The 13,659-nt window shown below is 42.8% G+C and overlaps 1 protein-coding gene across 1 annotated transcript in view; it reads right to left on the reverse strand.

Annotated features, from left to right (window-relative positions):
• DGKI (diacylglycerol kinase iota) overlaps positions 1-13,659 on the reverse strand; it is a 402,958-nt gene that overhangs the window by 234,074 nt on the left and 155,225 nt on the right. The window contains exon 3 of the mRNA XM_034647002.1: positions 13,519-13,614. Coding sequence (XP_034502893.1) covers positions 13,519-13,614 — 96 coding nt within the window. The remainder of the gene's footprint in view (positions 1-13,518; positions 13,615-13,659) is intronic.

Consider the following 13,659-nt stretch of genomic DNA (forward strand, 5'->3'; position numbering starts at 1 on the left):
ATGGGCCAGGAAAGTCTCAATGAGAAGATAGGTTTTGAGAAACACCAGCAGGAAGTGTAGGAGTTTGCCTTGCAGATATCTAAGGGGAAAGCATTCTGGGCAAAGAGACCAACAGCAAGTGTGAAGCCCAGGGCGTGAGGGCCTTGGGAGGTCTAAAGAGGCCCAGAGGAGCCCATGTTGTTGGCGTAAACGAGGTAGAGATGAAGCCACACAACAATGGCAGGCCAGATTATAAGGGGTCTTGCAAATCATGATGTAGACACACTCTTTTTCTCAACGAGAATAAGTAATCAGAGGCCACAGTGATAACTCACGTATTAAGCAATTAGAGCCTGGGCTGGAGTGACAAAAATAGAACAGGAGAGAAGGCAGAGATGCACGAGAATTTAAGTGATAAAGCAGAGCTCTCTGCAGTCACATGCAGGCCTCCATGAAGCGTCACACACATGGCTCCTACTTGGGCCGTATGTCTTCCGGTAGCGTCACTGACGGCCAAGGACGGCCTTGCTCCTACCCCTCAGCCAGCTTGCTGCTGTGTGCACCGGTTGACTACACATACTAGCAGCCTGTGTTACTGCTGCTCGTGGTTCTTCTTTGGCATACTGTGTTACGGTTGCGACGGCCTCTAAAGTCTTGCCATAAAACTCACTTCATATGCTTGTCGAACAGCCTGTTCTGTTGTGTTCTAAAGAGCTTGTTATCTGAAGCACCGTGTAGGTGAAGCGTTTACATTTCTAGAGACACCCTCCCCGAGTAACTGCAGATATGCCGATGAATCTGGAAGGTCAGCAGGATTCCACTGCACTAAGGGGCCCAAGTGTTGATTGCACAGCTTCCTTGGAGACACATAAAGAAGGAAAGTGCCTTCTCATGACTGTTCCGACACAAATAAAAGTTTTGCATTTCCTCAACAGTCAATGTTTATTTTTCATTTGAAGAGAAAGAAAACCCAAATCTTGGAGCAGAAAACTAAGGGAAAGGGACGGACTTGGCGAGCTGAAGGTGAGAACTAAAACATCTTAGGAAAACCTTTCCTCCTCCTGTAAAGCAGGCAATCGGGGCTCACCAGAGAAACAATTTGGTGAGAACTAAATTGCTAGAAATCGTGTTAATTCAAAGCTAAAGTTGATGGTTGGTTTTAAGAGTGATACCTTGTCATATTTTGAACATCATATTAAGGTTGGTAACTTTTCATGCAGGGGGCGAGGGGGAGATACTTGCCTAGATCTTAATACACTTACAATCAAATTTGTACCAAGTTCTAAGAGTGGTTCAAAAGTGGCTTATGCTAGTGAATTGGAGGCATTTTTCTCTAATGAAAAAATATGTAGGTGCTGACGGGTTGCAGTAGGAAATTACATGAACGTCTTAGGAGGAGTCCACATCTTGGAGCTCAACTGAGCTTAAGGAGCACTCACCACTCCTTTTCTATCTCTATGCAAAACACATGCGCAGTTCTAGAGATATGAAGTTGCAGTTGTCACTTACGGAAAGTGTGGTGAGCGGCCTGATAAATCTGCCCCAGTCTGATGGAAAGATACTGACACGGTGCTGCTCTGAGAGACTGCTGGGCTAGGGGGATGCATAGGGTGTGCATTCATTGATGGGCACGAGACTGCTAGGCTGCTTACACATTCATCCTGCCACCGCCTTCATGGTCCCGATGTATTAAAAAAGGATTTCAGCCTAATGAGCTAAAAGAAATCTTCAAAAATCCATAATTCTATTTCCTGCTCTTGTTGTCATTTTACTCAAGGATACTACATATTTCCATAACTATTATTATTGACTTCCTCGTACTTCATTCTCTCATCTCTTGCTTCTACTTTTTTTTTTTTTAAGATTTTATTTATTTATTTGACAGAGAGAGACAGCAAGAGAGGGAACACAAGCAAGGGGAGTGTGACAGGGAGAAGCATGCTTCCCGCGGAGCAGGGAGCCCGATGTGGGGTTCGATCCCAGGACCCTGGGATCATGACCAAGCAGAAGGCAGATGCATAAAGGCTACGCCACCCAGGGGCCCCCTACTTTTTTTTTTTTTTTGCTTCTCCCTGCTTGTCTTATTTCTTTTTTTTTTTTTTTTTCCATTCATTTCCTCTATGCTTCTCAGCTTAGGTACCTGCAAGTCCTAGCTTACACGACCAAAGCCAGTCAATGGCTTTAACTTTATTGTGTGCTATCTTCCTATTTTTGGTTCTTTCTAGATGATTTTGTGGCTGCTGCCTGTTGAATTTTTAGACTCTTTTCAAGTGATCTCAGGTCAAAGTTGCCATGCATCTTACAGATTAACTGAAGTGTTACTAGATGTGCAAAAAATGTATGGAAATGGGATTATAAATACACAGACACTTATAATAAGTCGGTATTTACACAATGAGAACCGTACACACCGAGATGTACATTTATGGATTTCAAGCAGATAGATATGAGAATGGGCTAGACATACTGCAGAAGTCATAATAAAAATTAACAGGAAATGGTGTGTCTATGTTGTCAATCCTTGCTGGTGTGATAGCACCATATACATTCCCTAACCTGCAACATGAATTCTCATATGTCCTCATTATCAGTTTCTATTATGAAAATAGAGCATTTTTTGTTTTTTTGTTTTTTAGTTCACAGCTTGAGATTTCTAAACAATAATTTAGATACCTTTGCTTTAATATGAAACACTGTACCTGCTTAAGAAGCCGCCTCGAGCTGTGGTAAATAAGCTATTTTCCATTGCCATTTCCTACATCCCAAGCTCTTGGTGACATAATTAAGAGAAAGTCTTCTAGCCAATCTAGCCCAGGGAGACCACCATTTCAGCCACGGTTCACCCAACACTATATTCCCAATTGGTGATGTGGTTTTCACTCACATACACACACACCTACCCACCCATACCATTTTTCAGTGAGGACATCACTACCACAGACAGTATTTACCAGTATGGCTGGTAGTAAGATATACACATTTTGTGCACCATAAACACAGCTCACTTCAGCCATGCAAGGCAGTACTCCATCCATCTTACAACTGAGGAGCTGAGACCCTATGAGACGCAGCAACTTGCCCAAGATAGATTAGCTAGGAGTGAAACCCAGGTCTTCCTCTCTCAAAGCCACCTTTCTATTACAACTTACTACTTCCCTGTCATTTTCCTTACTAGTGAAGGATTACGGGAACAAGACTGATGAAAATAAACATATTTGGCAATGCTTCCGATGATCCGTTCTCATGAGAGCCCCATGGGGATGGGCTACAGACCATCATACCGTGACCACCCATGCCAAGAATTTTAAACACCAGTCTCAATATTCCATGAGAATCAAATAAGATGGGTTGCCATGGGCATGACACCAGCTAAACAGGGCTTAAAACCCCCCACAAGAGCCTACTAAACAGTGAGTGGTGAATCTCCCTGCTGAAGACCCTGAAAAAGAAGGCAGGAATTCAAACATCCTGGATGCTAAGTACTTAAATGTCAGGGTTTGACCTGGTGACAGGTGTCCATGTGAGTATGTGTGTCTCTCTCAACAATCCCATCACTGAACTCATTCATTCCATGAAAAATGGCAGGATAACTACTCACTGCCATCACTGTTCTCAGCGCTGAGGATCCAGGACAGTACAACACAGGCCCAGTCCCTGAGCTACATGGGACTTATATATTCTAGGGTGGAGATGCAGGCAAGTAGGTGAGTGATTTTTTTTTAATAATAGAAAATGATCCATGCTATATAAGATCAAGAGAATGGAGAAGGACCACAGAGATGAGGGATGGCTAGTGGTTTCATTTCATGAGATCCATCCTCTCTTTCACTTAGTGAGAGAGATGTGTTGATTACAAGGCCCTCCCTCCAAGGTTTGTACTCTGGCATGGCCTTTTGGGGATCAGTTTCTGACAACCCACTGAAGCCACTTCCATGGATGAAGGAATGACTGTAGTGGATGATTTTCACCATGTGTTTGTGACTTCCCATGCTGTTAATAGCTGTATATGCATCATCTCATTTAAGTTTCACAGCAGTGGTAAGAAGCAGGTATTGTCCACATTTTTAAAGATGGGAAACCGAGGTTACAAGAGGTTAACACAATGACCAACATCATACAGCTAGAAAATCCCAGAGCCTGGCTTCAAAGCCAGGTCACTGTCTGATGCCAAAGCCCACAGTCCTCCTCAGATGAAGGCATCAGAGCAGGCTTTTCCACCTCCATGTGTTTTTATGGCACTGCCCTCTGAAATCTCTATCTGCCTGGTCTACGAGGCAAGGACCAAAAAGAACAAGCTCCTAACAGTCAGAGACAATGTCCACTTAGGAGTTGATAGCAGTTCTGGGGAACAGCTGATGCAAATAATGCTTCAGCCAAGACAGGGGCCTCTGAGCAACAAGAACATTGGTTAAATTCTATTCTCTGGGTCTCTGCACTGAGGAACAGTGGAAAAAGGGAAAGCATTTCTATGTACCTGGGCACTGCCGAGGTGAGATGCAAACCCTATGTTCAATCAGATGCAAATTATTTTTATTATGTAACAGGGCTGTGCCAGTATTAAATGACAACAGCACTGCTGCACACGTATACCCACATACAAACACGTACACAGGCTCAATCTAAAATCATCACTGCAGAAGAGATGACAATTATTCTCAGAGGCTCACACTCTAAGAATAAAATACATGCGCGTGCACGTACACACACGTTCCCTTGGCTTAATGAAAGTTTAGTATAAAGGCAAAATACCTGCAGAAAGTAAAGAAAAGGCATGAAACTCTGGGTGGTGATTAAGCTTCTCTGATGTTGGGAGGAAACTGCCTCAATGACCAGCCCAAAGGGTTACTGTTACTAACGTTGACAAGTCCTAGGAAAATGGCATTATATGAGCATTTCTCAGTTTTCCCCTGAATACTGAGATTCCACAAGATGCCAATAGGTGTTCTGTGGGAAAAATAATGGATTCAACAATCATCCCTTTCCTGGAGGAAAAATGTAGGAAATCCTGCACACCTTAGGTCTTTCTTAGAGCTTCATAATACACATTTGTATATCAAAGGTGTTCAGTGTTTTCTAAACTTATTTGGTCATAAGCCTGCTTTAATGAACAATACCCTGTATTGTTTTTGTAGTTTAGCACTCTCCAGGACATGATTAAGTTAAAAAAAAAAAGTGGACCATACAAAAAGCCAGTGATACTGTTGATTCAGGGTCACCTAGGAGTAGAGAACCCTAAAGTTCCCTGGGCTCTATCACCCATCATTGTCTCTGTTGCAAGAAGTGGGCAGGATCAGTGTGATACTCCCCTCAAGTGTATGGACAGCACTCTATGCCAGATAACGACACTAATAGCAACGATAGCTGTAATAGTAACAATGGTAACATTTACTGAGGGCCTGCCGCATGCCAGGCACAGTTCCAACAGTGCACTTGGATGGTCTCATGCAAATGCTCAGCCATCTGGCCAGACACATACGGAGTACCATCATTTGCAGCCACGGGAACACCCCACTCCCTTCCTCCACTCACCACTGACTAAGGGGTCAGGAGCAGAGAATCTGTCTATGCAAATGCTTTTTCAAAACTATTTTTGTTGATGGCTCTGCTCTCCCTGAGTCATCCTGATTCATTAGCTCCTCAATATCCTAATGGTGGGAGAGACCTCTGGCAGAGAGCAGCTTTGGCAGCTCCCTGGAGATGGCATCTTCAAGACGGGCACCCAAACAACAGAAAGCTGGCTTAGCCTCCTGGGCTTTACTGACAGCCCACACCCCACTCAGCCAAGCTGCCATCTGGGGGTACAGCCCATCAATCTGCCATGCTGGACAACTGGCATGCGAGGGATCAGCAAGCAGGGAAGGCCTGATGCATTCTGAGGCTCAAGTCCAATGTTGGTGCTCTGTGGTATACACCTGCCAGACCCGAATGCACAGATGGGCAGAAAGGCCCCAGCAATGTGTGCTGGACCCTGCTTTGCCTGTTCACCCACAGCACAGAGATGTACACGAAGCAGCATTTGCACAGGCCGCTGTCCAGCGTAACCATATTCCAGAGATAATAAACAGTGTGTGGCCAGGTTCTGTATCTCTTTTTTTTTTTTTCTTTTAAGCAACAAACAGCTGAAAGTGTTCTTCAAATAGAGCAGGGAGCTACTGCACTTGTACTCGTACCAGTTTCTTCCAAGGATCCAGTGAAGTGGCCAGCCTCCCTGTGAGTGGATGCTGTGATATAGCAATGAGGCTTCTGGTCTACCAATAAGGAGACACAGTCTAGGAGATGTTTTCCAGAAAGGGTTACTTCGATTTGCCACGCTCAGTGGGTCCCACCCATGACCTAGGGAAGCTATAGGTATTACACACAGCAGCAAAACAACAGGTAAAAGTTTGTCTCAGTGTTGGGGTTAGCAGAAGAATCCCAAACATAAGGTCTTGTTGAGAGCAAAGTCCAACCAAACTACTCATTAGCTCATTTAGCTCGATGACACTGAAATATAAGTAGAGACAGGAGAAAACAAGAAAGGACATTAATGTTTGTCGACTAATCTATTCCCTCTACCAATTCTGAGAGGCAGATACAGTCACCACCATTTTACAGAAGGACCTGGGGCTCAGAGAAGCTGGGCAGAGCCAGGATTTTGATCCAGATCTATTTGTCTCTACATCTGCGTGGTTCCTCACTCTCCACACCCCCCACCCCCACATCACATGAACTCCCTAATGTGATTCATTCATTTACTCAAGAAAACTGTATTTGTTAAGCTTCCAGCAATACTGGAAGGCACCTTAGAATGAAGGTCAGGTGGGGGTGGCCATTTTTGCCAGACCTTACCCACAAGGAAAAGATTAAAGCAAAACATTTGAACAAAAGAGTAACAAAAGGAAAACAGTACCCATTAGCCTACCCACAAACACAAGGTGACATAAGCCCATTTAAAAATAGAAAGGATATCTGGTAACAGCACTCTGAAGTCTGACAGCTCCTTTTTTCTCTCACCCAACCTACACGTTCTCACTCACCTAACGTCTAACTACTCTTCCCCGCAGTTCTCAGCTGCGGGCGCCTCCTTGCCTGTCTGCTCACTTATCCAGAAAGCCACAAATGTCTCAATGAAATCTTCAGTCAAGGTTGTTTGCGATAGACCTCTGGGTGTATGCCCATCTGTGAGCCTTGTGGAGGTATCCATGTGGCCAAATTAGTCACCTTACAGGACAGCTACCGCATTTGTTTCCCAGGGCTGCTCTAACCAAGTCCCACAAAGTGGGTAGCTTAAAACAACGGAAATGTATGATCTCACAGCTCTGGTTAGAACTGAAATCAAGGTATCCGTGGGGTTGATATCCTTCTGAGGACTCAGAGGAACATCTGTCCCATTCCTCTCTCCCAGTTTCTGATGACAGACAGCCTGCAGTCCTTGGTGTTCCTTGGGCTACAGCTCCCTCACTCCTGTCTCTGCCTCCTTCCCCGTGTATCTCTGTGCGTCCTCCTCTTCTTGGAAGTCCATTTCTCATACTGGAGCAGGCATCTTAACTAACCATCTCTGCAACAGCCCTATTTCCAAATAATGTCACAATCTGAGGTACAGGGGATTAGGACCTCAGCATCTTTTGGGGGTAAGCAATTTAACTCATAACAGCCACTATAGGCCAGTCCCCTTCATTGGGTCCTGACGCTCTTTATGAAGTGGAACAGGGGCCTTCTGCACCTATGTATGACAGCAGAGAGCTGTCTGTAGAGTTATTTTGTTTTTAACATATTCACCTCCCGTGCCACCCCACAGAGATTCTGATGTGGTAGATCCAGGCTGGGGTCAACCATGTTAAAAAATAAAATTAAAATTAAAAAGTGTTTTTAAGCTCACAATTCTCATCCAGCAAAAGGAACCAGTGAGGCTGATTTTGATGATAATACTTTAAATCAGGAAATGCAGGCAAAATAGGTGAAACTTGTCCGAAGTTCACTCTACACGGATGGAGCGGCAGGTTTTCAAACCCAGGTCAGTCTCACAAAATCCATTTCCTTCCCACTTCCCACGTTGCCTCTCTCTGTCTACTCCTGTAGAGGCAGGTTGGGGACCGTGACTATGGTTGTCGTGTGTGTCAACATATCAATGTAGACAAGTGTCATTTCAGTGTAAAAATAGGTGTGTGCTAGTATGTGCTCTATTGATTATTAATGGAGGCGTGAATTTCTTTAGAAGCCAGTATCTGCCTCGACATCTTTGTATATACTGTCAACAAAGCATGAGAAGGGTTTCTACAGAACGCACCTACCGAACTGGGATACTGTCATTTCCAATTAACGATCACTCTCAACACTCTCTGCAGTTTCTGGGACCGGTACCCGGCCCATAAACACTTAACAGAATAAATGAATAAAGAAATGTCCACCTCAATAAATAGCACCAAATGAGAGTGGTCCTAGTTGGGATTTTATTTCAGTTTCTCCTCCCCACCCCCATGAGTGTGTCGGGAAACAGTGATCCTTCTGCTCCAATTTCATTACTGCTACATCCCTTTCTCCTCTCCAGACCAGAAAAAGAAACAGTTACTAATTTGGGGACTGTCGCTGATTTAGGAACAACTTTAATCCCATTAAATTTCTGCGCACAGACATTCTACAGTATTAAATGTTGCCACTAGAGAAATGCAGAAGATGAAGGATTTTAAAGGTCATCTGGTTCGGCCTCAAGGCTTTGGAGCAAACTCTCCTACAAATGTCTTTGTGTCCTATGATGTCACTGCCTTGCTTTCAATATCCTCCAATACCAGCCCCCAAATATCAGTCCATAAGCAGCAGGAAGTCCTGGATTTGCAGGACAGCTTTGGTTTTAAAGAGACCATTGCTCCATGATTCATTAGTTGCGTATAACACCCAGTGCACCATGCAATACATCGGAAGCCGGGGATGTACTGTATGGTGACTAACATAATATAATAAAAAATCATTAAAATAAATAAATAAAAAAATAAAGAGACCATTGCAATGCCCCTATAGTTAGGGTCACTGTCTCAGAGTCCCTGGTGCAGTTCTGGTTTATACTTAATGTTACAGTGCCCTTATTGCCAGCAGCTCCTTTCACCCTCAAAACTGTCTTGCTTTAGATGATTTATTATATGGTCATGTTTCCTAAGCACACAGGCATTTACAACAAGCACTCCAAGTTTCAGTTCGGAAAACATGGACACACACAGCCTCCCTCCGTTCTTTTTTCCATTCTTACCTAGCACATGCCCTCTGGTGTGCTCCTGCATGTCTGATGATCGCCCCCTCCTTTGTTCAACGCTTGTTCCTGCCTCTGAGTTTGCTAATGTTCCTCTCCCTTCCTGAATGTTCTCCTGCCCCACTCCACTTATGTACCTCTTACCCACCTTTCAAACTGTGCTGAAGCCCCACTGCCATGAAGCCGCCTCTGTCTACCTCAACCCACACTGATTCCTCCCTTCTCTTAACTTCTACCGATGACATTTGCTTTGCTAAAATAAGGTAAGGAGGGAAAGGCACATGTTTGGTAATGGACTCACTTCCCCTCTGAATGCTCTGCCTGCACATTGTTTAGAAGCTGGCAGGTAGCACCTGGAATGGTAATTTGGTCCTTATCTCAACAGGTTGGCTATCTTCGAAGGTGCTTCATTAAAAGAAAGAATACAATGCATAATCCATTTGCACATGCTTTCTTCTTACAAAAGAAGCTTGTTCAGCTAAGAAAGCTGCAAATAGAACATTTAAACTGGAAGCTCTCTTAGGGATTAAATTGCCTAACCTCTTACCCAAAGCAGATGTGCACCCCACACACACAGCATCCTTGAAAGATGGCCATCCTACTTGGTAAACACATCATTTGAGCCTCTCTCTACAGAAACCGTGATCCTTTGCTGGACAGCTCTGGTTGTTAAAGTTCTTCCTTATAATAGAGTATTTCTCAAAGTTAAGTCTGTGGACCATCTGCACCATAGTTATTTGAGGTGCTTGCTAAAATCACAGATTCCCAAGTCCAACTCTGGCATATTGAATCAGCATTTGGAGCAAGGAGAGAAATGGTAATCTACATTGTTAACAGGTTTTCCAGGTGATGTTTATGATACATGTAAGATTTGCTGCTAGAGTCAGTGGATTCTATATCTAGAATTTAGCTCTACCTTCCTACCTACGGAGAGCAAGACCCTTTCCTCTTCTTCAAGACAGGTCTTTCAACACTGGAAGAGGTCAGTTCTCTACCTCCCCTCATTAATACTCCTTTTCAATCCAGGTTATTTCACACGTCCTCCTACTACAAAGTTCCCTACCCTGAACCAAGTTGAGCACACTCCTCCCGGTTTTTTCCTTCTTGCCAATGTCTCCCTCCCCCCACCAAATATGATGCCCAAATGAGAGAGACTGAACTAGGTTTGTAATGCTTTCATTACATACTGATAATTTTCTGAAGTACAGTTGACCCTTGGACGATGTGGGGGTTAGGGTCACTGACCCCCTGTGCAGTCAAAAATCCACATATAACTTCTGACTCCCCAAAACCTAACTACTATAGCCTGCTATTGACTGGAAGCCTTACTGATAACATAAACTGTCGATTAACATATATTTTGTATGCTATATACTACATGCTTATAATATAGTAAGCTGTATAAAATATTTTTAAAAATCATAAGAGAAAATAATCAACTGTATTTACAGTACTATGCTGTATTTATCACAAATATTTCACATATAAGTGGACCTGCATGGTTCAAACCCATGTTGTTCAAGGGTCAACTGTATATCAATTTACACTCCTACCAGCTGACAATGAGAATACCCATTTAGGCTTAAACTAACCAGCAGGTATTATCATTTGGTAAATCTTTGCTAAATTAATGGGCACATGACGTTGACTCCTCATAACTGTTTTATTTTGGGTGCCTTTTAAAAATATTTATATATAAATTGGCCATTAGTAGTTCTTTTGTGAATTGTCTGCTTCCCTCTTTTCTGTTTTTGTTTTTTTTTTTTTTATTTTTAATTCATTGTGTCAGCTGCAGTGGCAAGTAAATTCTTTCAATGCGTTATCTCACGTTACGGTCCAAACACTGCCCCCACTCTATAGGTGGAGAAACTGAGCCTGCAGGAGCCTATCATGAGGAAACACAGATCTTCGCTTCCTCACTCATTCCTTCTTTCATCAACCTTTTTTTGGAGGAGAGCTTTTCATCTTCTAGACGCTTGTAAAGTGAGTTAACAGAGCCGAGTATTGGAGATGAAGTTTGGAGAAAGACTCAGAAGAGCACCAGGAATATTCACAACTCTATTGTCTCCTACTTATACTTACAATTTCCCTTGTTCTTTGTTCTTTTTCCTGGTGTAGAGATAATAATGACCAAATTATAATCAGTTGGTGGATAGTGATGCTATTTAGAAGAATGTATGTATCTGTATATATATTTGCCAAGAGAGGTAATACTTAGCTGACCCTAAAAGACTACCAGAAAAGGATCAAAGGGAGTAATTTTGAAATGATGCAGAACTCCATAACAGTAGCTGCAGAAATCGTTCAAATGCATATATGCAAGTAAAATTGGCTTTCATTTTTTCCATTTTATATTATCTGATATCCCAAGACCAGTGTTTATGCAATTAACTGAGATCCTAATGTTAATTCATTATTTATAGTGTTTCAGTCCAAACAGCTGAGCATCTCTTGGTTTTGGTTAATTTAATCAAATTTTATGCAATTATACTTTAATTAAAAATACATATGCATAAAGTTGAAATCCTGATATTTAAATCATTTGAATTTACAAGATTAAGAGAAATGCAAACAACCAAGTACAGATCTGAGTTGGAAGCAAAATTTAAAATAATTTCATCCCACTCTCTTTCTCTAAGAAGGTAGGCAGCGCCCAAAGGACAGGAGTTCTCAATACCACACAGAGTGCTAACAGTGAGATTCAAATTGAGACCCTGTACAGCTGGGCCTTTCACTGATCTCTATTCCTAACTACACTCAAACAAACCCTGGTCCTCTAAAGTCTTACGAAGGTTTCCAAACAAAACCTATAAACCAGTCGTCAGAACAGCTAATACAATTTTTAAAGTTTGTTCCTCCAGCCTTGCAATTCCAGCCAGACTGATACAAGTCCTTGAGGGCTATATTCTTCTAAAAGCTTTAGCGGAAACTCAGTTTCTTCCTTATTAGTCATTGATAGAAACATATTCATTTGTAATTCCAAAGCCCTGCATTTTGCCCCAACTCTTTCTTTCATGTAATAAACAAACATAATGAAAATGAAAAAAAATGTATTAGATGCCATTTACAAGGCCCATTTCCCCAACTACGAAGGAACTCATTTTTTCTTTCTTCTTTACTGTTCTAGACTTCCCATCTCGTTTCAAACCAATAATTTTGAATTACACAAAAATTTGAAGTTCACTTTCTCAACAATAAAATTTTAGTTCCTCACAACTTAATGCCTGGCAACCCTCCTTTTTCCACAGAACATAAAGACAACCTTGACATTTAAACTGATGGTTCTAAATAAGGATACAAAGCAAATTTTAAAAAGCGTGGGCTATTCCAATGTATCTGTTAATTGTCCAGTTTCTAGAATTTTATCCTCCACACTTGATCTGAATTGCAGGCACACCTTGGAGATATCATGGGTTCAGTTCCAGACCACTGCAATATAGTACCACAATAAAACGAGTCAAATGAATTTTTTTGCTTCCCAATGCATCGGAAAGTTATTATTTACACTACTCTGTAGTCTATTACATGGGCAATGCCATTTTGTTTAAAAAAAAGTACAGACGTTAATTATAAAATACTTCATTGCTACAAATGCTAACCATTACCTCCATGTTTTGCCAGTCATAATCACCGATCACAGATGACCATAACAAATAATAATGAAAGGGTTTGAAATACCGTGAGAATTACCAAAATGTGGCATGGACACAAAGTCAGCAAATACTGTTGGAAAACAAGGGCACTGATGCAGGGTTGCCGCAAACCTTTAATTTGTAAAAAACAAAAACAAAAACAAAGACGCAGTGTCTGCAAAGTCCAGTAAAGTGAGGCACAACCAAAGGCCCTATGCCTGTATTTGGGGGCTGACCCCCACCACCAGACAGGTGTTTCACCTGCCCCGTTTTCACGTGCCAGAAACGCCCTCTGCCATACACACTCGTCTCTCTACAAGCCAGTTGCCGCCTCCCACAGATACGCTTCCTCCACACACAGCCCGCTCCCTACGCAGACACCCCCTCCAGAAGCAAACACTCACATACCTTCATCCTTTCCCTACCCCCAACACACAAATCAAAACCAACCCTGGGAATCATCAGAAAGTAGCACATTCTACCAAAGTTTAACCTGCATAGCCAAGCCCTGAGGCCCTTAAAACCGACCAAAAGCCAGGTTAACTGTCAACTGTCTCACAAGGGACAGGTTCTTTCAAACCTCTCCTTGGAGATTCAGGCACGGTGGCCTCCATGCTGCTGGAAGAGTCAGCCTGGCGGCCTTCCCCACGGAAGGTGAGACCCCAGAGGTCCGAGGAGCACACTCACTGCAAATCTGACTTGGCAGTTCTCCTCTCCCAGGTAACACAGGTCTCCTGAGACGTTGGTCTCCAGCCACAGGTGCTCTCCGTTCACGGCATTCTCCTGGAAGGAAAAGACCCACCTGACTTCAGTTTTCTTTTCAGGCAT

This window comes from Ailuropoda melanoleuca, chromosome 1, assembly GCF_002007445.2.
Source record: "Ailuropoda melanoleuca isolate Jingjing chromosome 1, ASM200744v2, whole genome shotgun sequence".
NCBI classification, from domain to species: Eukaryota; Metazoa; Chordata; class Mammalia; order Carnivora; family Ursidae; genus Ailuropoda; species Ailuropoda melanoleuca.